The 26083-nt window shown below is 46.6% G+C and overlaps 1 protein-coding gene across 2 annotated transcripts; it reads right to left on the reverse strand.

The window, feature by feature from the left end:
* POU2AF1 (POU class 2 homeobox associating factor 1) lies at nt 1-25290 on the reverse strand. Of its 2 annotated transcripts, none has more exons than XM_012470581.2 (5): nt 25070-25290; nt 5117-5247; nt 4185-4227; nt 3835-4100; nt 1-1006 (listed from the first exon to the last, which is right to left on the reverse strand). In XM_012470581.2, exons 1-5 carry the CDS (start codon nt 25083-25085, stop codon nt 692-694), a joined length of 771 nt encoding a protein of 256 aa, XP_012326004.1. In that variant the 5' UTR covers nt 25086-25290; the 3' UTR covers nt 1-691. The 2 variants fall into 2 exon arrangements, with proteins under 2 accessions (XP_012326004.1, XP_012326003.1); XM_012470580.3 differs by lacking the exon at nt 25070-25290 and adding an exon at nt 9869-15243.
* Nucleotides 25291-26083: the final 793 nt, after the last annotated feature.

Consider the following 26083-nt stretch of genomic DNA (forward strand, 5'->3'; position numbering starts at 1 on the left):
ACTACCCTGAGCCCCAGGCCTTGAGATTTTGCTGCCCAGACTATAAATCTGGCCAGTGCTGAGAAGAGCAAACAAAGGAGCAACTGTGGGAACTGACAGCTCAAGGACTGTGGCATCAGGGTGGGCCCTTGGCTGCCTTTCTCAGGAGGTGCTGCCAGGGCTGGTCTTCCCACCGGCCACTGCATACAGCTCAAAATGATAGAGGGTGTGAGTGGCCCTAAGACGGGTCGGCAGGCACTGGAGAAGGGGGGCTTTTTCCAAGAAATGAAATGTGACAGAAATGAAAGCCCCTGGACCACAGACTTGGCAACATTTGACATAAAATACTATCACTAAAATCCCTATGATTACCTCCCGAAATAGAACAGAATCGAAAAAGAAATAAGAAAGAGAGAAGAAGCGAGGGAGGGAGGGAGGGAAAGGAAAAAGGAAAGGGAGAAGGGAAGAGAGGGAGAAAAAGAAAGGAAGGGAGGGAGGGAGGGGAAGAAGGGAAGGAGACGGGGAGAGGGAGGAAGTGAGGGAGGGAGGGGAAGGAAGAAGGGAAGGAAGGTTTACAGGTCTGCAATTCTAGCTGTGGGTAGAAAGTGTAGTTATAATGTGGCTACTCCAAACAGGCATAAACCTGGGGCTCAATTCCAGGCTCATTTTAAAATCCCAGTTTCAGGGAACAGGACTCAGGTGGGAGCCACCCCTAAAAGCCTTCCACAGAGAGAGTGTGGTTGAGCGCGTAGGCGTCGCTATCCTCTTCCTCCAAAAGCAGCTTGTCGATGGTCAATGAGCTGGCGGCTCTCCTGGGGTCTTCCATCTCCTGAAGGACTGGCTCTGGGATAGAGATGGGGAGCTGGACAAACTGGGGCCCGGGCAGGGCTGGGGCCGGAGGCTGGTACTGCAGGGTGGAGGTGGGTAGCGTGGAAAGGGGCTGAGGCCACGGGAAATAGGTGAGGGGTGCCTGGTGCTCTGGGCCCTCCAGCGGGGGCCCCACTGTGGGTGTGGCGGAGCTTCTTGTCTGTGACAGGGAAACACAGGACAGAGGGTTAGCAGCCCCAGGAGACCAACCCACCTGTCCTTGCCCTTAGAGGGGTCTCCATCTCCCGCTTCAACTCTGCCCTTTCCTCATTTCTCACTTCATGGGGCTCCACTTCTCCTACTCAAAGTCTCCCCCAAAGGAGAAGCCATGCAGACTTCAACCACAGCCCCCTCCCTGTCCCTCCCTAGCTATATGTCCTTGCTCAGGCCACTTCCTGCTCGGAAGGCTCATTTTTCTCATCTATGAAATAGAATACAAATAGTAATGAACTTATTGGGTTAAGCCAATTAGGATTTTTCAGGTTTCATTGAATACAAAATGCGTTTCTATTTCAGAGATCTTAAAGCATGAAAATACATGCATCTTAAGATCTATGAAAATACAACACATTAAGCCATAGCCTGGCAGTTGTATCTGGAAGGTGGCAGCTGTATCCGGAAGGTGGCCACTGTCCTGCCAAGATACAAAGACAGTCTAGGCTCCACACAACAGCTTTGGAGGTCCCCATGAGCCAACACAGCTCCGCCACCTCCCACCCCTCTAGTGGTGGCCAGCGTGGGGAGGTCCAGCCATCCCCAGGTAGGGGAAGCACTGCTTTGTCAGCAAACGTGGGCTGCCTTCCTGCTGCTGCCTGGTGCCTTCCACATCCTCATTCTCCTCTGTCTCTGAGCTGGTCTCCATGGCCACCCCACTCATGGGCACCCCCCATCACCCTCCAAGGGTCAGCTTGCATGCTCTATAAGTCATACCTCTTCCCTGCACAGTGACTGCCCTCACAAACCTCAGCAAGAGGTGGGCCTGGATTCTTACTTTTCTTTCATAGTTGAGGAAAGCAGATCGAAGAGGATTCTTTCTGCATGGATTCATGTGAGAGAGGCCAAAATCTCCCCCTACTATCCCTGTCTCCCCAGTCATATCTCCCTCCTATTATCACTGTGTCTTGAGAGCAAACTGCTAGAATGATTTAGGTCAGGGCTTTTCTCAACTCCCTGGGGATCTTGTTACAATGCAGCTTCTGCCACAGGAAGTCTGGAGGGGGCCCTGGAATTTTGCATGTTCAGGGGACACCAATGTGGCCAGTCCAGGGACCAGAGTTTGAGTAGCAAGGTTTTAGGGTGTTTTGCATAGAATGATAGAGCCAGAAAGGATCTCAGAGGTCTTCCAGCCTCCCGAAATCCAGGCTGAGGTGTACACCCCACCACAGCACACCCAGTTCATCTCCTTTGACTTAAGCCAGTGGTCCCCATCCCAGTGTCCTAAAACCAGACGGGATCCAGGAAAGTCCATTATTTCCAACTTTTCAAAAGTCCAAATGGAAATCCTACATTTCCCAGTCATAAACCGGTACAGGTCCATTGCAACTATAGGTTTCTTTGCTCAGGAATAGAATTACACCCACCCAGCACCACAGCAGATCTTATCTCTGCTGATCAGGAGTGTGGACTTGTAGCTGTAGCCAGCTTTGATGAGTTAATTTACAAAATGGCAAAACAAATAAATTATTTCTTAATAAATACTCTTTGTTTGATACACAGAACCTTTCAAAGCAGAAGGTGGGGATGATGAAAGGGGATAAATAATGAAAGGAAAACTTGGTAATGAAGTGGCTGGGAGCCATGAGTCCTCCACCCCCCCAGGCCCACCCCAGGCCCCCTGACATGGAAATGAGTTGCCTGGGAGAGGTGTTGGATTAACTCCTTCTTATCTATCATCATCCAGGCTCCAAAATTGGTTTGCTGGGTAGCCAGCTGGGCCTGGGATGGAAGGGCTCCTGCAGGCCTTGCATAAAAGGTGCTTGGAGGAAGGACAGGTGCATCAGGATTACACTGGACCCTGGAGGGAAATGGAGGACACAAGGTGGACCAAAGCAAGCTCCACCATTGAAGGTGGGCTCTGGGACTGCTCAAGGCCCAGCTCTACTTCCCATGGTTTCCCTGAGCTGGAGCTGGATACAGCTGTAACCACAGGTCTTTTTGCCCTTGAACACTTGCAAAACTCCCATTCCTTTAATCAAACAGGCACCATTAACATAAATCTATTTATCTTCTTTCTTTCGTTCCTGGGGGAAGAAGAGGCCCTTCCTTCCCTATCAGGCCCTTGGTTAATGTTAGCAGATTTTGATAAGATGATGTGCTAAGCCCTCCACATGCATTATCTCATTTGATCCTGACAACAACCCTTTTCTTGGTATTCCCATTTTATAGATGAGAACACTGAGGTTCAGAGAGTTTAAGTCACTAAGCCCAAAGTCACATAGCTAGTAAGTGAAGGGGCAGGGATTTGAATACAGGCAATCTGACAGTAGAGACCGAACTTTAAAGAATTACCCTACACATGAGTCTGATGCCATCGAAAATATCACCTATGGCTCAGCCTAGAAATCTTCTGTTAAATCCCATTATTAAGTGAACAATCGCTCCCTAAGTTATCTGAATAGAAATGAAAGGCTGGTTCCAACACAAACCCCCACGTGGATCTCACCTTGTACCCTATTCACTGAAAACCTCAACTTGGAACCAGGACTCACTGCTTTCAGGGAAGCTGGGGAGATTTAGAGCAGGGAATCAGAGAAGACCTTCCCAGTCCTGAGGGGCAGAAGTATGACAAGAGAGGCTGCAAGACATCTTTGTGGAAGATATTTCAGGAAATGAGAATCAGGGCAGGCCTCGATGGAGGACGAGGCGAGCTTTGATGACCTGATTATCCTAAGAATCAATACCAAGGAAGATCAGGGTCAGGAAGTCAGTTCTGATTCTAAAAGGTGCACTCAGCATGGGCAGGTGCAGTTCTGCCTTTGTGTGACATACCGTGACATTGGTGATGAGTGGCGGAGAGGCATAGGTCAACACTGAGGAGGGCCCCACCACCGTGTAGCTGGGGCACACGGGCTGCACATACATGTCAGCTGAGTAGGGACAGCTGACAGCTTCATGGGGCACATACTCGGTATAAGGTGTCCATGGGGCCAGGGGCTGGAGGGTGGCCGGGGTGGGCTGGGAGAGCCAGCCAGCACACAGGGCACCCTCCTCCGTCACTGCAGACGCAGAGACCTCCATGTCCAGGCAGGAAGGACCTGTGGGAAGAAGGACATTACAGAACTGCAGATGCCACCCCAGATGAGAGGCCTGAAGAGACCAGGGCTACGGGGCACTCTTACCCACTGTGGTGTAGGTCGCCAGGGGCTGATGGGGCAGCACCACCTAGAGGGGAGAGGAGAAGACCAGGGTCAGTGTCCAGCCATCCCCAACTGGCCCTGTGCAGGGGACTTGTCCAGAGGGCCTCAGGGCAGGAGACTAGAAGGTAGGAATCTCTGGTTAGAACAAAACACCCCACCTGGTATCCCAACCATCACCACCTACACTTGAGGAATTTGTGTTTCCATTTAGCAGAAAGTCTGTGCGCCCAGGGAGATGGCATCCTCCTCTTCTTAGGGAGAGCCCCCAACTCACACCTGGGCATGTGAGTCATTTGCTCACTCAGACCTTGAGAGTAGCTGTGTTCAGTGCGCCAACTGAGCCAGCCCCGATCCCTCATCCCAGTTACTCCACCCTCGCTCTATCCGTGGCAGCCTCCACCATGCAGCCTGCTGCCTTCTGCCCCCAGTAACTATCCCATGCAGTGAGGACCTACACTCTTTCCTGCCTAATCCCTTTGGTCATGTCCCAACCCATTCACCTGCACACACACACATACACACACACAATCTCTCACACACACATACACATTCTCACACACATACACACACACAATCTCACACACACACATACACACACGCAATCTCTCACACACACACTCTCACACACATACACACACATACATACACACTCATACACACACTTACACACATAGACACACACACTCACACACACATACATGCACAGACACACACATATTCACACACAATCTCATACACATATACACATATGGTCTCACACACATACACATACACACACACACACACAGACACCCATGCCCACAATTCCCACACAAATATACATTCTCGCACACACACATATTCCTCCCACGTTCACACACTCACACATACACACACATACTCTTGCACACTCACACACACACTCACACACTCACCGCCGTAGGTGCAGGTGCTGCCCCGCTGGTGGCGTGGCCTCGCTTCCTCCTCAGCAGTTCCTTCACTGGCTCCTTCACACGGACACCCTGGTATGGCCGGGCCGGGGCCGAGGCTTGTTCCGGAGCTGTGGCTGTGAAAAGCAATGTCCCTGGAGCCCATGGTCCTCCTCAGACGAGCCCCCACCCCAAAGTGCTCATTTGCTCATGGATCTGCCTGCTCCCTAATTCATGCTTGAACACAGAAAACCGTGTGACACTTCCTGGAATACTTCTCCAGGATTGTCACTCCTCCCGCTTCCAAACCTTCTGTGGGTCCATTGCACCCAGACAACTAAGGCCCAGCTCCTTATCCTACAACTTAGTTGTCTGGGTGCAGTGGACCCACAGTTTCCATTTAGTGCACAGACTTCCTGCTAAATGGAAACGCAAATCCCTCAAGTGTAGGTGGTGATGGTCGGATAAGCCTTCAGAATGAGATCCGAATCCATTGTTCTAACCACTTTGCACACTCTCTACTACACGATCCCTGACTCCAACCAGAAGGTCTGTCTGTATTTCTCTACGTGTTCCCTGCATGTCTCACCCCCTCATCTGTGGTTGAGGTTTTCTGTGGTCAGAATTCTCTCTCACTTCTTTCAACCTCTTGGTTCTTGCTGACCCAAGACAAGTGCAACCCTCCTGCCTGACCCCTGCAGCCTGAGGAATTTCCACATCCTACAGCCTCTCAAACTTTTCCAGATCTGATTAGTATTCATCATAGGTGGCAGTAGAGGACAGGCATAAAAGCAGGGACTCAGCCAGATGGCACAGGCCTCAAATCCTGCCCCTGCCACCACCTCGCTGTGTGATCCTGGGCAAGTTACTAAACCTCTCTGTGCCTCTTAATCCTCAGTTTCTTTATCAAAGGAATGTTGAGAGAAGTCATCTGATGTGGCAAATGGGTAGAACAGTATGCGCTTCAAATAAACTCAGGTACAGGGTAGGCATTCAAAACAACTCAGTCTGTTATGTAATAGTTATTCTTTCTGATATGCCTTATGCCCACAACTAGATTATAAACGTCTCATGGTGAGTTCTTGTACCTTATTTCTCTGTGTGCTCCCGGTAGCATGCCCATCCGCCTTAAGCTCAGTTGATACTTGTCCGTCTTAAGGTCAGCTGATTAATCGATTGGGTGATTCTTTAAGCTATGCTGCCATTTGTCTTCCCTTCACCTCTCCTACACCTTTAGAATGGAGGCAAGTGGCTCCCATGTTCTCAATGACTTCCAGGGCACGGAGCAAATACCCAAGGGTGATCCATGTGCCCTGGGGCCGGAGAGCATCCACCTGCTGCTGAGAAAAGGTTTCCTTCCCCTCTTGTCATCAAAGCAAAGAAACCATAGCATTGACCCAAATAAGAGTCAGTGCATAGGGCCCTTCCTGGCCTGGGAGAGCAATTGGAAAGCAGCCATGGCTGGGAAGTGACAAGCTGCCCACCCAGACGGCCTGTGGCCTAGGGGCCCTGGGCTCTCAGAGAGCAGGCCTGGGTCAGCCAAGAAACCCTAGCCCTTAGGACTTCCACAGGGAGCCCATTATCATCCACTGATAAGGGCCCCAGGGATGTGGGCTCTGAATCAAAGTCCTGGAAGCCTGGGTATCTGTTAAACCCGGATCTGCAGCGCTACCCTGGTTGAACTTTGCTCAGTAAACATCCAGCTGATAAGGTCCCATGCCTGACTCCACACCAGACCTCCCTCCAGGTTCTAGCCATGAGCAAGGCCTGGCCTTGAAGCCCAGAAGGCAGAGAGAAGCTTGGGCAGAAGCAACAGGAAGCGGAAAGTGAGCCCCACGGGCAGATGATGTGGGGTCAGGAATCCCAGTATCTCAAGTGGACAGGTACAGATCCTGCTCTGGGAGAGTGTGATTCTAGGGGGCTGATATGGGCCTAGGAATCTGTATGTATAAAAATCTCTCAGGTGATTCTGAAAACATATTGGAACTACAACCACTGATAATTCATTCCTAATTTAACATAAGAATCTCCCTATAACATCCCAATAGGAGAGTCATTATCCTTATTTTAACTTCCCCCATCTGAACAAGAGATCTACTGGTCTTCATTCATTCTTTCAAATATTTCTAGTGCCCAAGAGTGCAGCACTGAGCAGGACCCATGCAGCCCCTGCCCATGTGGATCTTGCAGTCTAATGGGGAAGACAAGCAACAGAAGTTACCAGCAGCAGATGAACATCACAACTTGTGAAATTCTGCCATAGGAGTGTCTGGCAGGGGGAACTAACCTGGTATCTGTGCCCCAGGGCCACCTGTGCACCTTCACCTTAGTTCTGAACACCAATGACAGTGGACTTGAGAACACACATACCTGTATTCAAATCTGGGCTGTCACTTACTGGTGGAAAGTTCTTAGATTTATTTAATGTCTCTGGGTTTCAATTTCCTCATTTGTAAAATGGGAATAATAATTCTTCTCTCACACAGTGGTAGTGAGGATTAACTGAAATAATACATGGGGAGCTCCAAAGGCCACATCTGGCATAGGGTAGATGCTCAATGCGTGTCGTTTTTCTTCTCTTCCCTCAGGCCATTTCCGCCTTCCTTTCGGGGGATATCATATCAGACAGCTCTTCATCTTACTGAAGCTGCCTTATGGTAACATATGCTGTATTTCCCTCCGTTACCTTCTAAAGAAACTCACGATTCTTTTCCATTTACAGCTGTCTCATCTATAAAGTGAGGATCATAATGGTATGTATGTTGTAGGGTACATTAAGGATTACATGTGAAGTGCTTGGACTAGAGTTTGACACAGAGCATTTAATACATGTGAGCTCTTATTTTCATGCGTACTAGTAGTAATATTCCTTTTCCACATCTGAGAGACACTAGGTGCCCCCCGAGGTCTGAAGAGACTTACCTCTTAATGACGTGGTTTCAGTCCCCCCACCTTCCTTCTGGGTGAGTCGCTCTTGCACAAGTTCCATTTACCTCTTTCCCTACTGCTGGGTGGTGCCCAGCGATGACCACAGACCCCAGGCACGACCTGACGTGTCAGCGAGCAGGGCACCTGCCCTCCCAGACTCTGCTCACTCTTTCTCAGGGTTACCCCATGGCCGTGTCGGCATTTTTAATTTTTATGAGTACATAGTCAGTGTATATATTTATGGGGTAACGAGATATTTGGATACGGGCATGCAATGCATAATCATCACATTAGGGTAAATGGAGTACCCCTCCCCTCAAGCATTTATCACTTCTTAGTGTCATAAACAATTCAATTACACTTTTTTAGTTATTTTTAAGTGTACCATAAATTATTGTTGACTAGAGTCACCCTGTGGTGCTATCAAATACTAGATCATATTCATTCTCTCTCCCTATATTTTTATACTCATTAAATATCCCCACTCCCTCCCTCTGCTGCCCTTCCCAGCTTCTGGTAGCCGTAATTCTACCAGAAGTGTGTGAATTTTTAGTTTCCACAAATGAGTGAGAGCATGAGAAATGTGTCTTTCTGTGCCTGGCTTATTCCCTTAACAGACTGTCCTCCAGTTCCATCCATGCTGTTGCACACATCAGTTTTGTTCACAGCCATATCCTGCAATTCACACTTGTCTCCAGCTGGGTTCCCAGCTACTCCTTAGGCATAAAGTACAGTCTGAAGCATTGAGCACTTAAGAGAAATTTGGGAAAGGGGTTATTTGGGGGTCTGAGCACTGTGGTCACCCTCTTGATTCAGCTGAGGGACAAAAAGGTCTCAATCCCTTATGAACATATATCAGACCAACTCAGAGACAGGTGTATGGCTCACCCCCTCTCGTTTGCATGTACACCTCTGAGGAAGGGCTCAGAGGCCTCCTGGTCCCAGTTCCTCCCAGGAAGTGGACACACCACACACTTGGCTGGAAAGGGACCAGCTGGGCACTTCCAGGATCTTGTCAAGAGACAGCTTTCTGCCTCCTGCTGTTTGTAAATCAATGAACAATGAGGGCTTGGTGGAGGTGCCGTGGGCAGAGAGCATCACCCTCTAATGTCTGGACTTCCTTGGAAAGCACAGTGCCAACAGGTGTGCCCTGGCACAACAGACCATATGTGGCGCTATCTCTAAGTCCCCACCTCTTCCTATTGCCGTTGCAGGATTCCCACAGCTCCCAAGGGTCTCCTGACTGCCCGCCATGTGTCCACAGCCAGCTGCCGAGCAATCCTGTAACTGACTCCAACTAAGCAGGTAAGAGGGAGGGTGCTTCTCCTAGTGGCTTTGCAAAGTGCTCATGAAATATCAGAATCTGAAGCCTCAAGACAATTCCAAAGGAGCCCAACAGGCAAGTGTTTCTGCAAGTTGAAACTTGCAGTTGGTACCTTTCACACCAACCTATGTGCAGCAACAATAAACATTTTTAATTCCACAGTACACACTGAGCTCCCTACTGTCACCATCATGAGAACTGAGCCCACAAATACAAATTTGGGAGAGGAAAAGAAGCTTGTCTAAAATCACGATTGCCTCACCTTGGGGCTCCTGTATCCCTGAATTAACTTCAAAACAACTAAACTGGAATATGTAAAATAAATGTTTTTAACCTTTTAAATAATTTTCTAAAATAATAATTTAAAAACCCAAAGAAAATAAACCAGGAGATTGAAATAATAAGATATCAGCAGAGAAGATAGAAGCCCAATTTCCCAAAGTGGAGTTCCCCCGATCAACTCGCAGCTCCAGGTAGTACACCCTCAAAGCCTGAAGCTTTCTCACCATTAATCCTGTGGTCTGAGAGCCTTTTAAGTCTCCCATGGGTATCCAAGAGTCTATCACTGAGGTAAATCTCCTTTTTCTGGCTGAGAAGTTCACCATATTGCCTTTCTATGCCACTGGAAGTCAGGCCAATGGAGTTTGAAAGGGAAAAAAAATCATTTACGGAGAAACCATTAATTTGTCCCCCAATAAAAGCTTCCCTTTTCCAAAATGAGCAATGAAACAAAACCTGTAGGTATAAAAAGGCAGCAGAGACTATTTCAGTTCCCCCTGCCACATACCCAGACATGCTCCACGTCACAAAAATAAGAGTCCTGCAGCTGCTGTTCCACTGGGGAGTGCAGAGCATGAAGACTCGAGCCAACTGGTCACCTCAGCCAGTGCTCTGGCTGCATGTGGACATTTGTCTCTGCTTTGCACCAAGCTAGGGAACATATGGAGTGTCCTGGTTTAAATGAACATGGCGCTCCAGTTCCTTGATGAAAGTATAATAAAATATCACCCAGGAAATTTGCAAAATAGTCAGCACTTGTTTATTTAATGACAACTTGCCAACCATAATCACGCCAGTGCAGGAGCTACTCAGCTAAGGAGGTAAGTCAGTCCCTCCTGATGGCTCTGAGCAAAGCAAACACCCAGGGCCTGGTCACTGGTATCTTCTCTTCTGGGGCAACTTTAAGACAGTGCATGTCAGAAGGCATTCATTCAGTAAAACAGCCTCCAAGGCTCCCTTGAGAGAAGACCCTTCTCCCAGCCATTTTTCTCTTGTGATGTCCCATGGGCTGCCAGGGCCAGGCACCAGGGTGGATAACACTTAAGAGAGTTGCTCTAATGGCTAGGTGGGCTGCAGGATAAACCTGCATTTCTGTCCAACCGTCTCACCCACTGAGAGCACTCTCCATTCACAACTGACTGGTTGAAACTTGAATTGGCAAGGCAGCACCGCAGTGAGGGATAGAGCAGAGGAGAGGGATGTATCTTTCCTTATTAGATCAAGGCTTGAATCTGAAATTGCCCAATTGATGCAGGATACGATAACATAGGGATAACCTGTGGTTAGGCAGCTGAAGGAGGCAGCTGGATATCTGGTTGATTGTCCCTTGATTTAAGCAATATCTAATTTTGGCTTTTCAAGACCAAAGAGAGCCTTGTGAAAAAATTAACTTTTCCTGCGACCATCATGTAAGGACCACTTTCTTGGAAGACAGACTCTTCAGACCCCAGCATTAGTTTTATATTCGGGGTCAGACCCAACTGCCCAAGTCCCAAGGCTCATGGTGGCCTGGAGTGCAGCCTATGTGAGTGAGAGTAGCCCTAACAATGGATTCATGAGAGACATCACTGCCAGTCAAGAGGAGCTTTTTGGGTAATTCTCAAGAGTTGCTAACCAATGACCCTCATGATGCAAGGGATTCCTTTATGAAGGACATTAGAGAAGGTGAGTGGTTGTTAGCATCAAGCCTGGGAAAGAAGTCACTTGGTCAATTTTGGGGGAACTAACCTAAAAAACAAGTAAACCTTATAGCCACACAAGGCCATTTTGAAAGATAAAAGCTCCTAGTCCAGAAGGACATATGACACATTGTTAATGGTGACACACTATTGATCACTCCAAGTAATCACTACAAATATCTTTCTCTTCTGACTCTTCAGGGGTTTTTTTTAATACTCAGTGAGAAGAAATACAATTTTCTCTTTACTTGTAGCAAAACTAACAAACTTGCCCTGGCTTCTAACTGAAAATCAAGTCACAAAAGTTGGGGACACCTGTCACTTTCCTATAACGAATTCTTTATATTTTCATACAAGAATTAGCTGGGCATGGTGGCAGGCACCTGTAATCCCAGCTATTCAGGAGGCTGAGGCAGGAGAATCGCTTGAACCCAGGAGGCAGAGGTTGCAGTGAGCCAAGATCGCACCATTGCACTCCAGCCTGGGCAACAGGAGCAAATCTCCATCTCACAAAAAAAAAATCTCCATCTCAAAAAAAAAATTTTCATGTAAAGAATTTTGTTTGTGCTTGTGGCCCAAGGACTTCTAGAGAATGTTAACTCCAGTTGGCTAAAGCATTATTCACATCCTTAACTGAAACACTAATGTGGGTGCTTTTCTTACAGTGACGGTCTGAGTCAGAGTTTTCAAATTTGTTCTTTCCATTCATGGACAATGGCTGATTTTTTTTCCAAACAGGAAGAAAGAAGTTGGGTTCTGGCCAAAGGTTGGACTTGACACGCTACACAAATGTTTCCTGCCCATTTATACCATACGGTAGTTTACCTTTTTTTTTTAATGTAGGCCCACAAAGTAATCCCATATGCATGTAAACGTAGGCTTTCTGTTCACTGACATTTGAACTGAGAGGATCCTGTAGCCAGGAAATATAAACACATCACTCATATATCCTAAAGTCTGGATGATACCCAGGACAGAGCAGAAAAAGACAGCAGGGGCGAAAGGTAGCTTTAAAGATGATTGGAAGATATGAGAGAAAAGGGAACCACTATTGAAATACAATTTGATGTTGCCTGCAAGCCTGCTGGATAGCTGAGGAGTAAGTTGTAATATCTTGCTTGATAGGCTGGGGTGTCTCTATCAGGAGATCACAAAAATGGTGGCTTACCTCACGTTCTCTGGTCTGGGTGAAGAAAGGAAGGAACAGACAGTGACATTTGCCCTCCCTGTGTTCCCATTCTAAAAGACTATTCCTTCCCATCAGCCCTGCAGAGCTCACTCACCAACCATAGGCAGGTCCCCTGGGAAAGGCTGAACCAGGGGCCACAGTGACTGAGATTTTCCTCAGATCTAGGCAAGCCACCAGGACCTAGAGAGAACAGCCCTGACAACGGGAGCCAGGGGACGCTCTTAAGGTATATTGGGAGTGACGACAGAGGATTGTTCAGTCTTAGAGCCACAGAGCCCCAGACCAAAGTGGTCTAGGAGCCAAGTCATTCCTGTTTAATGAAGGCCATAGCCAGCAGGGAGTGGATGCCCAGGGCAATCACACAGGGATTCCTCTAGGTTGTGTTAGGCTGAAGTAAAGAGCCCACTGACCCACAGACCACCCTTATCCACCAAGCTCAGACCTGAGCACTTACACCTCGAGGCCTCAGGATTACCTGGATTGTCCCTAAAGTTCTGGATGTCCGCCCCACAACTGGAGGCGGAGGCAGCCGGAGGCCTCGAGTGTGAGAGGTTTCAGCATGGCAGCGGCCCTCCAACCCTTCCCTCACAGGCGCAACTGCCCAGGCATCCTCTCCCCGGTGGTCTCCGCACCTTCCACACCACACCTCCCTCCTTCGGAGCCTCCTGCACAACAGATCAAGCACAAAAGGCTGTTCTCCCAGGGACGGTTTCAATGTTAGGCCTCTTTTTATCTAGACTCAGGTCTGTTGAATGAATAGGTGGCAAAGGTCCATGTGTTTCCTGGTCACATTCTTAACTCTCAAGAACTCTGATATCACCATATTCCCATTTGCATGATGTTCCATAGAAGCTTTGACACTAATGATTACAGGTGGATCCTCACTACAATGAATTCCTCTTCCCCTCCCTTCCTTTACTGAGTAGGAAAGTGATGCTCAGAGATGTTCACTGACTTGACCAAGGACTCCACTTGTAAGTAACGGTGTCCTCAACCAAGCACAGGACCCGTGATTCCAAGCACAGTCCACTTCGGCCTCACTGCCTGCCTCCTCCCCTCCCGGGCAAGTCCTGTTTATTTCTCTGAGTGACACTAAAGGTCAATCATCAAATGATTCTTGGCCAGGTCCTAACCCTCCTTGCTCCAGTTAAAGTTTGAGCTTGGACCACCCTGATCCAGTTTCCCTCAATTGCCAATTTCCCCAAGAAATGGTGTTGCCCAGTTGAGAGAGGAGAGATCAGTCCACGAGAACCTTGTCAGCAGCCTTCTCACATGAGGAGTGACGAGAACTGAGAGACCCAAACAATTCCCCGCAAGGTTTTATTTTTGGTGTTTTTAGACTGAAATGACAGCGGACAGGTCCACCTGAGAAACCAGCTGCATCTGCCCGCCTTTTACAGAAACTGGAGTCAGCGGAGCAGAAAGGGTTCCCATCTCAGCTACTTGTGTCCCAGGGTAGGGGACAAGACCAGGAGACCTCTGGCAGAGCATTCATTGAACAAGTACTTGCCGAGAACAGATGATGTTCCTGCCCTCTTGGAGCTTACAGTCTAGTCTAGTGGGGTACACAGACTTGAATCAAGTAATTGCACAAGCAAATTTAGAATTGCAAACCATGACAGAGCTGCATCTGCCTCAAAAATGAAGTGGTTCTGGCTTGTTTGGATGGTTTCCACCTCCACCTGGTTTAGCAATTGAACAAGCAGCAAACTGGGTTTCCCAGTCTACAGAGACTGTATAGAGGAGACTGCAAGTGATGTGACTGTTCTGTCTCCAATGCAGAGGAGCTGTACTAGGGCCAGAGGCTGAGGCCACACCATGAGCAGGCCTTTGTCCCACACCTTCTAAGAGGCAGGTCCTGAATGAATCCTAAGGGTCTGTCACTAGCTGGTCCTATCCTATCTTGGCTGATTGGCCTACCAAAAAAAAAAGGAGTCCAGGGAACTCAGATTCTAAGGTGGAAATCGGCAGTTTTCAGAGTTTCCATACTGAGTCCCAAGCGTGACTTGCTAAGAATCAAATTTGCAGAGGCTTTTGTGCCAGGCTAGAACTACCCTTGATGAAGTCATAATGTGCTCCATCTATGCATGGGCCCTGTTCAACTGGGAGGGGAAGAAGGACCCAGTGCAACACTAAAATCCTTATCATTGAGAAGCAGTGTGGTATACTTTGAGACTAGACCTAGTTTAGAAAGCCTCTGTGTTGCTTATCACCTGTGTGACTCTTGGCAAATCACTTAACCAGTGTGTGCCTCAGTTTCCCCATCTGCAAAATGAAAATAATAATATCCATCTCAAAGGGTTATCATGAGAACTGTATGAGAGTAACACAAGAAACACCTGGTGCATAATGGGTTCCCAACAAACAGCCGTTTCTCCTTTGATCTCAGCCAACAATCCGTGGCCCATCTGTCATTGGAAGTAGCCTTGGTACAGCAACCGTAACTTGCCCCCATTCAACTACATCCTGATACTGAATGTCTCTGTCTTCAGCATACCCAGGGCCTTCTGCTGCCTGCAAGGCCTGTCTCTGCCTGCCTTCATTATGCTCCTGGAATTTATCACTCAGGTACCTGGAATCCACAGGCATCAAGACAGCCCCACTTAGGAGACAGGGAAGTCAATGATGCCACAGAGAGACTGGTCAAAGACCTCGCTTTCAAACAGCAATCCTAGACGGAGACATCAAACCCCCAGAAATGGCCTTTTATAAAGATACCACTAGCTGAGCAGAAGACTTCTTTCTTCAGAAGTCACCAAAGGATTAGGTGTGCAGCAGATTTGAGTTTTTAAAGGATTACTCTAGAAATGAAAACCTGGGATATTTTTGAATGGCAGGAATTAGGTTGCAGACAGAGTATGATGGCAGCCCCTTGTTCTGGCCTCAGATGCAGCCCCTTAAGGAACCTGTACTTGTCTCCTAAAGGCCAGGAGCACAGCCATGGCTGAGGCTGTGTTGTAGCTACTACTCTGAGCGGGGTAGAAACCTAGGAGCATATATCGCATACAGAATAGAAACGTGGCAATGGGCAAGGGAGGGCTCTTCAGTGACCATAGGTGGGAGTTTTATTACCTTGTAGAGCAAGGCAGGTTCCTGGATTACATATTTGGCATTGCCTCAGCTTTACTGAGAGTGGGGCATGAGAAGGAGAGAGAAAGGACCTAAACAGAGCTCCAGACCTACCATCCCAGATCAGGTGAATGAGAAGAGTCCACCTATCCCAGTGACCACCCCAATTCTATAGCAAGGCAGTACCACAGTGAGTGATGAAGCACAGGAAACAGATGTATCTACCCTTATTAGATCAAGGCGTAAATCTAGAATTGCTCATCTGAGCTAGGATGGGAATAACCTCTGGTTAGGCAGCTGAAGGAGGCAGCTGGATATCCAGTTGCTTGTCCCTTGATTTAAGCAACATCTAACTTAGGCTTTTCAAGACCAAAGAGAGCTTTATGGGAAAAAAATAACTTTTCCTGAGACCATCGTGTTGTAGATACCACTTCCTTGGAGGATGGGCTCTTCAGACCCCAGCATTAGCTTTATATTTGGGGTCAGACCCAACTGCCCAAGTCCCAAGGCTCGTGGTGGCCTGGAGTGCAGCCTATATGAGTGAGAGTAGCCCTAACAATGGATTCATGAGAGACATCACTGCCAGTCAAGAGGAGCTTTCTGGATAATTCTCAGCTTTGCTAATCAGTGGCCTTTATGATGCAAGGGATTCCTTTATGAAGGACATTGGAGAATGGGAGTGGTTGTCAGTATCAGGCCTGAGAAAGAAGTCACTTGGTCAATTTTTTAGGAATTTACCTCCTCCTTATTCACAAGAGACCCACAAAGACTGAAAACAGTCTTCACAGTTTCAAAGCTTAATGAAGACCAATGCAACATGTTTCACGGCCACTCACTGCCACTCTCTGTGACCAGCTAGCAGGGATCTTGCTAAAAAGAGGAGTAGATTGGCCAGGTCAGGAGATCCAGCTGTGATCTGAAGAACCCTGGAATATAGTTATGGTGCCTGCAGGTTCCAACAGAGTAAGAATGGCAGGGAAATGTGAGGGAACATAAGCAATTAGAGCTCCAGATATCCTCCAAAAACTGTGCCATTTATATTCTTATACTGAAGTTCTACAGTAGATTTGGTTTGAATAAGGGAGTTTCTAACAAAAATGTTGTAGACATCAGCCTAGATATCCTTGGATTTTCTTCCCAGTGCTAATATTTTTGGCCCCAAGATGCATCTGCACACCCCTGAATCTAAGCAAGAAGTCTGATTACCATCTATTCTTCAGGCTTCAAATCCAGTGCTATATGTTCAATGACACCTTCCCTGATTCCACGGTCCCCACCTTCTGCTGAAGATAATTCATTTCATTGGTTAGTTTCTCTAGCTGGAAATAATGTCATAATAGGATGGATGCCTGGAGGGATGCATGCCTGCATGGATGATGAATAGATGGTTGATTTTCCTTCTATTCCTTTCCTTCCTGAATTGATGTGGCTTTGATCCAACATTAAGATGTGCTCCTATTGTCAGCTCTCTTGCCTCTCTTCTTTCCTTTCTTTTCCGTCACCTCAGCATTTCCTAGTCCTGGAAAGTTTTGCCAATGTCCTATATGCTTGTTCTCTTCCAGTGAAATATATGGCTCTTTCTAGTGGATTAAAAAGTAATTCAGTTTAAGATTGGTCAAATCCTTTTTTGTCCCAGCACCTGGTCTGAGAATTATTCTGGTTTATAATTTTTTGGTGACCAGCTCTTCCCAGAAAGTGGTACTAATGAAACTATTACTAAGAAAAGGAGGCCACACATCGTTGTTTCAGTTTTCGGTATCTATTTCTTGCATATTTCAAGTGTCATTCTGCTCACAACTAGATTATAAACATTCCAATCTTGTGAATTAAGAAAACAAACCCAAGTTTGCCAGTCAATACAAGCCTTGCTGCCAGCCTACGTTACAAGGTCGGCAGGAAAACTGTGACCCGAGTTCCAAGTTTGATCATAGAATAGTCAGATTAATCATCAGAAGTAACCCTGATCGCTAAGCCACCACAAGTTACAAGACTGGAGATGTGTACCCTGCCATTTCACAAGAAATGCAGAACTCAGAGGACATACAAATTGTAATCTAAAATTAGCCTGCATAACCTTTGTCTTCAGAGGTAGAGTGTGACAGAATGGAAAAATAATAATAGCAACTAATATTTATTGAGTGTTTACTTAATGCCAAGCACAGCAGAAAACCCCCACCACAATCCCGTAAAGTAAGAACCACACCCCTGGTATGTACCTATAAAGAAATGGCAGCAGAAGGAGGCAAAAGGACTTGTCAGCGTCACACAACCAGTAAGGCATAAACCCAGAAGCTAAGCTTTAACTACTAAAGGCAAAGAAAGAACAGAACTGTCATGCTGTAACTCAAAGTTAAACCCTACTCTCTACATTTTACTCTCCACATCCCACCCAAACACACACACACACACACACACACACACACACACAGAGAGAGAGAGAGAGAGAGAGAGAGAGAGAGAGAGAGAGAAAGAGAGAGAGAGAGTCAGAGACAGAGAGAGAAATAAAGAAGTGCCCAGGAGGCAGAAGCCTTGGCTCCCAGCAAAGGCTGCCTGCCACACTAGGCTCTCCACTAAAACTGCCCAGTAAACAGTAGGGCTAGGTTATTTGGGGAAAGCTCTAGGTCCTTCTCTGAGCCTTTTATTGTAGCTAAAATGTCTTCCAAGTGCCCCACAGAGGAGGCACAGCAGCAAGCAGAGACCTTGTTTTCTTCAATAAGTAAGCTGAAGTAGATGTTAAACAATCAAAAATGGGTTCTCATGGTATGAACTATTGTCTGCAGACTTGATTCTGCCATTAATCCTTTATCTGACATGGAAGGGCTGTGCTTTTACCAAGAGCACCTCCTAAGCACTGTGAGAGAGACAGGCACTGTGGCAGGGAAGCAGGACAGCTTAGCAGGCCAACAGTTGAGGTCTGTTCAGATGAATTTTGCTGTGTAGGAGAGTTATCAACTTAATCTTCATGGTTCAGTTTCCTTATCTATAAAATGGACCTTACAACAGAATCTACTTCGTGGAGCTTTTATGAGGATTAAATGAGATAATGCACTCAAAGCATAGCGAAGACTGGAAGTTATGACACTCAATATCTGCCTTCCCTTTCTTTCTAACAACCCCTGCATTATGGAGGGTGGCAATGTGCCCAGCTAAACAATTATGCTGTTCTCCCTTGTAGTTAGAAATGACCATCAGATCTCAGCAGAAGTTGTGTGCTGGGGAGGGAGAAGAGGCAGCGATCCGGAGTCATAATCTTTTGCCGTTCCCTTTTCTTCTTCTTCCTTGTCCAAAGAGGTGATGATCACAGATGTGGTGGCTGAAGTTACAGTGGCAACAGTGAAAGAAACTTGAGGACAGGAGCCACATGCCAGGGACAGTAGATCAGAAAGACAGAAGGGCCCTGGGATGATGTTGGCACTGTGAGACTCCATATGATTCTGACCTGCCTACTGTGGATTTCTTTTATGTGAGAGAAAGGACACCACTGTCTTACTTAAATCTGTTATTTCAGGTCTCTTCACCAGCAATCAGATGCATCCAAACTTATCCGATGGAACATTTTGGATACTGCATGGCACCAAATAAGTTCTCCATCCCCCAGAGCTGTTTATTTATCACTGTTAAAAGGATTGAGCATTCTTCTGCTCCTGATAATGCCCAAAGGTTTATTAGAAGTCATCAATTTCAACCTCCAGGTCAGCAGTTCTCAGCCTTAACTGAACATTAGAATCACCTGGGAGGCATTTGCTGCTCCCCTCCAATGTCCAGGACAATTTAATCAGAAGCTCTAGGTTGAGATCCAGGCATCTATGTTTCTTAAATCTCCCCAGAGCATTCCAGTGTGTAGCCAAGGTGGAAAAACACTACCCTAAGCAGATATGAGAATCCCGGCCCAGGCGCAGTGGCTCATGCCTGTAATGCCAGCACTTTGGGAGGCCGAGGCGGGCAGATCATCTGTGGTTAGGAGTTAGAGAGCAGTCTGATTAACACGAATAAACTCCATCTCTACTAAAAATACAAAATTAGCCAGGCGTGGTGGCACATGCCTGTAATCCCAGCAACTCAGGAGGCTGAGGCAGGAGAAACACTTGAACCTGGGAGGTGGAGGTTGTGGTGAGCAGAGATAGTGCTATTGCATTCCAGCCTGCACAACAAGAGCAAAACGTCATCTCAAAAAAAAAAAAAAAAACAGAATCCCATCTATTAAATTAAGGACTTGTGATTTAAAAAGTGTATTTATTTTTTATGTAAACACTCAGGAAAACTCAGCAGTTAGAGCAGGGAAAAAACCTCAACCAAGTTCAATCTCTAGGAAAATTAGCCAGGAAAAGTCAAGTTCCATTTCAACACTAGAACATTTGAGACCCAAAGAGGTTAGGTGGCTTGCCTAAGGTCCTTCACCTAATTATCTGTAGATTGGAAAGTAGAATCCCTGATTTAAAGAGCAATGCTTTGCCCCCAGCATTACACAAGAGGGTTTCAGAGAAGGCCTCCCCATCCCAGATAGGCCCACTTTTGTCAAGCAGTTCTACAAAAATGAGAAAACTTGAGTGTTACTAAGCATTTTATAAAGGTGAGAAGTATGTTAATGTTTATAATCAATTAGCCAACGTTGGTTTGGTTGGCTCAGAAAAAGAAATTGGTAGACATCTTCGTTAAGTGGGAAAATCAACTACTTTAGAAGATGTCAAAGGGGGAAAAAACACTTACTTTGTAATGGAAAAGTTAAAAGCAATCATTTACAAGACTTCTTTATGAATTAAATGTCCACATATTTAATGAACAAGTGTAGGCAAACTTGATTTTTTTTTTTTTTTTTTTTTGGTTCCTCATGAAAGAACAGAATCTCAAGTGTGAATTGGAAGAGAGTTTTCAAAACTTTGGGGACAAATTTGGCATTTTTCTTTAGTAAGTTAATGTGAGAGACAAGAAGTAAAGTATTCACCAAGAACATCAGCTGCTCTTTTACCAATTAAATCTGTGTGTTTGGTTGATGTGTCCCTTATTTCAACTCCAGATGGTGCATGTAAATTTGTGTCTCTCTTTTGGATTCTACTTGCCCTTAACAGCAAGAACTGCTTAATTGGCCAGGCATGGTGGTTCACTCCTGTAAGCTCAGCACTTTGGGAGGCCAAGGCGGTTGGATCACTGGAGGTCAGGAGTTCAAGACCAGCCTGGCTAACATGGTGAAACACCATCTCCAGTAAAAATGCAAAAAAACAGCCGGATGTTATGACTTGTGTCTGTAATCCCAGCTACACCAGAGGCTGAGGCAGGAGAATCGCTTGAACTCAGAGGCAGAGGTTGCAGTGAGCTGAGACGGCACCACTGCACTCCAGCCTGTGCGACAGACCAAGACTCCATCTCAAAAAAAGAACTGCTGAATCAGTGGAATTAACTTGGTAAGAAGTAAAGGTGCTCACTTGGCTATTAAATAAGCAAAGTTTGTAACATACAATAGAAATATTGGAGGTTGTTCAGAAACGGAAATTACTTCTTATTAAGGTTGTGCTTAAATTTATGTAGGAGATAGGCTTCCAAAAATTGTAAGCGTAGTACACATTTTACTTATCTTTAACTGCCCCCCAAAAAATATTGGCTCTTTAGTGGAACCCTAGAGTAAATCTGAAGAGCAGAGTTCTATGTTGAGGAGAATTTTAAGGCCCTAATTTTTCTGTTTGCTAAATTTCTGCTCTGTTCAAGTTGTCTGAAAGCAAAGGCATATCCATGACATAATAATTTGATAAATTATTTCCTGTTCCAATGCCAGGTCTACAGGACACCAAGACAATAAGCCAATCTAAAGAAAATCAGTCCGGCATGCCTTTCATTAGCATTGTAGATCATTCCCTAACACAAACAACAACAATGAAAAACAACTGTCCAATTTGTTCACTTTCTAACAAATGGAGTTCAGTTGATTATACTCAGTTCCATCGCTTTTAAGGAAGAAATTCAATCAAATCAATTTGGGGCATTATACAAATTATTTAATGAATTGGCTGCAAGTTTTATTTCCCATTGGTGTTGGCATTGTACAATCCCAGGATACTGCGTATCTTAAGGAAATGAATGCCTGAAGAACCAACCAAATCATCTCGGACCAGAGGCTGGCAATTTTTTTCTATAATAAGCCAGAGAGTAAATATTTTAGGCTTTGTATGCTGTACAGTCTCTGTCACAACTACTTGACTCTGCCTTGTAGCAAAAGCAGTCCTAGACAACACTCAAATGATAGACATGGCTGTGTTCCAATAAAACTTTATTTACAAATGGGGTGGCAGGCCTGATTTAGCACAGAGGCCATAGTTTGCAGACCCCTATTTTAGACCCTTGGAAAACTTTGCAATATCCTATCATCCAAGAACATTTAGACTATGGCTTTTTAAGTATTCTAATCAAAGTGTGGAAAAGGATATACAAATTTCACATAACACTGATCACTCAAGATGGGCCCACGGGAGATTTCCAGGACAGAAGGTACTAACTCACCACTATCACTACTTATCAGGAAACTTGCTATCATTTTACCTGCACTCTCTACTTTAGTTATCACAAAAACCTTGGGAAGCAGACATTAGAATCCCCACTTCCCAGATGTTTCGGAGTACGAGAAGGAATAACTAAGTTGCACAGTCAGCTTTCAAATGCAGACCTGTCTCCCTCCAAGGCTTCTGCTGTTTACACTACACTGTTACTAGCTGGGGAGGGATGGTAATTCTTCACATCTACACCTGACCAGCAGACCAAGTCCAGAACCCAGGGAGGGAATCTATAGATGGAGTGACTGCATCCAATTGGCCCCTCAGGCAAATTTCAAATCCATTGGTTGAGGTTTGAAGATTTCCACTTCTCTGTGCCAGCAGTTCTGGGCTTTGTCGTGTTATCCTCTCATCTTAACCAAAAGCCCATGTTCACATTTAGTCCATAAACGAGGGTCACGGGCTAGGTAGGGAGGAGGCAACGTTCACAAAGTGAATGTTTTCTTAACCCTTTCCAGAACCCCATAGTACAGTCATTTCAGCTCATGCCTCGAGGATGTTTTCTGAAAAAAGAAAGTGCCCTTTCAGCACTCTTGGTGTCTGATTTCAAACCCTGCCCTTCCATCGGGTGTTTGTAAGTGGGCTGACAGTGCTGCCCTGTTTTTACTGATTTTCCCACAGGGTTTAGTCACCCAGGTGCCCTTTATACCACATACTTGGGTTCAGGTTAAGGGGATGGGTCCAGAGCCCAGGGCCTCTCCTACTTTCCTTTAAGGCTTAAAGGACAATTCAAGGTAACTTTGATTTGTGTTCATCTAAACATGTGGAAACATTCACCCCAATTATTCCACTGATGAGCTTACAATGTGGTCTCCCTTACAATGGAGTTTTGCTCTACCTGACTGGTCTCCAGGGTGTGAGCAGGAAGCATGCCCTCCAGCATCCTCTTTAAAAAATGTGGGGCCGGGTGCAGTGACTCACACATGTAATCCCAGCACTTTGGGAGGCAGAAGCGGCATATCACTTGAGTCCAGGAGTTCAAGACCAGCCTGGACAACATAGCAAAACACTATCTCTACTAAAAATACAAAAAAAAATTAGCTGGGTGTGGTGGCGGGCACCTGTAGTTCCAGCTACTTGGGAGGCTGAGGTGAAAGAATCACTTGAACCTGGGAGGCAGAGGTCGCAGTGAGCCGAGATCACGCCACTGTACTCCAGCCTCAGCAACAGAGCAAGATTCTGTCTCAAAAAAAGTCTGTTCATCTCTTAGAAGGAATTAGAAATGAAAAAATTTAGTACAGAACCAAGAGGGGAAAATATGGCAGATTGTATATGCAGGGAAGCAACTCACATCTCAGAGGCTGACACAGACAGAGTGTGAGGTGCCACTGAACGTGACTTCAGTGGCATCTCACTTACTAAGGGTAGATCCTCAGAATGGGTATGATTTTTACCCCCACTTTACATATGAAAAACCTAAGGATTGAGAAAAAGGAAAGTGGCTTGCTTATAGAAGGTAGGCGCCAAGGCAAAACTCCCTCCAGGGGCTCACACAAAAATCACGATTCAGCCCTAGGTGAAAGGGCACACAGATGCTTAGAAGCCCCCAGTAAAGAGATGAATGCGCACCTGCCCTCATCCACAGAGCACTCACGACAGGGTCAGCTGCCATTGTCCGGGGAAGGATAGGCTGTCGCTGCTCCATCTCTTGCTGGTAGGAGTTGCATGCCAACCATTCTCTAACATTCCTAGTTATCTTGGGAGGAGTTCATAACTCTCAAGCCCAAATTAAAGTTCATTTCTCTTTATTTTTTAAAAAATGCATCTTACTGATATCAAATAATGGTGGGTCTTCACAATCTGAGAAATTTTGAAATCACTCTTCTGTATTACTTGTTAACCAGCTTAATTCCAGAGAATTTACATAAGGCATAAACCAAACGATAAATTGGTGATAAGGTGACAGTGTCACATTTTAAACAGTGAAGTTATATTTTCAGAACTTTAATGGATCCAGTCAAGTATCTTTCCATAAAAAGAAACACTCCCTAATTTATCTTTTTCTGTAAATCTAGATTCTTTTATATTAAGCTTGCTTGACACAGAGCGTACTTAAATTAATTAAAAGGCGTTTTAAGAAACTAAGAATCTTTAAGAAAAAGATAGAGCAATTTTTGGTCATTCTTCTTGCTTGAGAGAGTATAGAACTAAGCCCCAATAAGGTTCAACTCTCAGAGGCTAATGAGTTGACTTTGTTTACCTCGTGAAAAGAATGTTGTAAATAATCTGTATGATTTCAGTTATGAGTAAGGCAAGTCACTTTTTGGTCCACATAAAGGAAAATAAAGTTCACAGTTGTCCCGTCCAACTCCAAGGAGAAAAATCAAGGCCAAAGATAAACCCACTGCTCCCTTTGCAGTGGGATAGACAGGCCTTGCCACAGAAGGGGAAAAAGAATGACAAAAGGCACGACAGTGGAGCGAGTGAGGACACGCTTCTCCAAGCCAGGTCCCCACTCCTCCCAGGGTATCCACATGAACAAGTCATGCCCTGGCAGAAAGCTAAGTCATTCAGCTAGAAACAGGCCCAGGGAATTCAACAGCAGGCTGAAGAGCCGCTGCTTCTGGAAATAAAGCCCCTCCTGTAAAGAACTGCATGGCTTTTCCTCCCAGCCCCAAACCCATCCCACATCTGGCTTTTGTTGTGTGAATCATAAACTGCCCTTTCTTCACCACAGTGATTCATGCACAGGAGCGAGGTACCCCGACCCGTCCCACCTTGGAACACTAGTTCGTTCCCCTCCAGCCTGGAAAATCAGCATCACCTCTGACAGGCTGGTTTCTCCACCAGGCTCCATCCCGCCCACCTCCCCACATCTCACTCCCAGGCTTGGAACCCAGACCCGGTGGCCCCATCACCTCCACCACCAGCTCCCCAATTCCAGGCCAAGCTGTGATCACCCGGCCCTGCTGGCCCTCGCTTGACTCTGACAGCCACCGCCAAACCACTTACGTTTTTGCCAGAGCATGGCCTGTGACAGGATGTTGCCTTTTCTCTTTGAAGCCGACAGCTTGGCTTCTTTAATGTGAGACCGGGGTGTGCTTTCCTCCAGTGGAGCCACCGCTTGTGCTGAGGCTGTTTCCTGGGCTTTTTAAAGGCCTGGGTTCCCGCTGCGTGGGGCGCGTCATCACGTCCTCCCACCTCAGGCACGGGTGCAACGTTTCTGCAGCCAGGCCGCCGGTCACCCCACTGTGCGCGCCCCAGCGGCCCCGACCCAGAGTGCTCCACACCCGGAGCCAGCCAGCTGGGACAGAGCAACAGCGCAGCGCGGGCGGCCACAGCCTGCCCCGGCCCCACGGGGACCTGCTGGGTGTCAGTGTGGGTGTGGGTGTGAAGGTGGTGTGGGACAAGATGTGGGGACCCCATGCCTAGCCCTCCCCAGGCCAGTGATGAGCCCAAAAGCCCCTCTGGAAAACGTTGGGCTTTACATAGCGCCCGTGCAGGCTTCCAAGCCACCAGGGCATGGGATAGGACTCAGCCCGCCATGGGTGCCTGCTCTGCGGGAAATGCGATTCCCAGGGGTCACTGGTTCTCAACAAGGAGGAAACACCTGTCATCTCATCTCTTCAAGCCTCAGTAAACAACCTTCTCATTCTTTTAATATTGCTTTTCTGTTTATTCCATTTTGAAACACAATAGCCCCCCCCCCGCCCCCAGCCACCCCCAAAATGGCAAGGTTTAATCATGCTGAAATATGGGGGCGCTGGTTTTGATGGCGGCTATGCCCACGAAGAAAGAGGCCAACCCTCTCAGGGAAGAAAGGAGAAGTGCCCGTGCTTTTTAACTGGAGCTGGGCTTGTAGGCACAGGATGAACAGGGCCTCTCTGCGAGTGCCCACCCACTGATAACAGGAAGCTTCTTGAAGTAAAAGTCATGAGTTCACCACCTGGAAGTGTAGAGGGTGTTGGCAACCAGCTCCTTCCCAGTTTGGAAGTCTTCTGCCACTGCGTATCTGAGGTCCACATG

This window comes from Aotus nancymaae, unplaced genomic scaffold (genome assembly GCF_030222135.1).
Source record: "Aotus nancymaae isolate 86718 unplaced genomic scaffold, 86718_ANA_hifiasm-v0.15.2.pri h1tg000012l, whole genome shotgun sequence".
NCBI classification, from domain to species: Eukaryota; Metazoa; Chordata; class Mammalia; order Primates; family Aotidae; genus Aotus; species Aotus nancymaae.

Excerpts from the sequence above, each read along its gene's own strand:
- POU2AF1 (XM_012470580.3), bottom strand. The coding sequence starts at position 10,217 with ATGCTCTGCACTCCCCAGTGGAACAGCAGCTGCAGGACTCTTATTTTT. Across the intron at positions 4,228-5,116 it reads CAGCACCTGCACCTACGGCG|GTGGTGCTGCCCCATCAGCC; the intron begins GTGAGTGTGTGA and ends TCTCCCCTCTAG. Across the intron at positions 1,007-3,834 it reads CACTCATCACCAATGTCACG|ACAAGAAGCTCCGCCACACC; the intron begins GTATGTCACACA and ends TCCCTGTCACAG.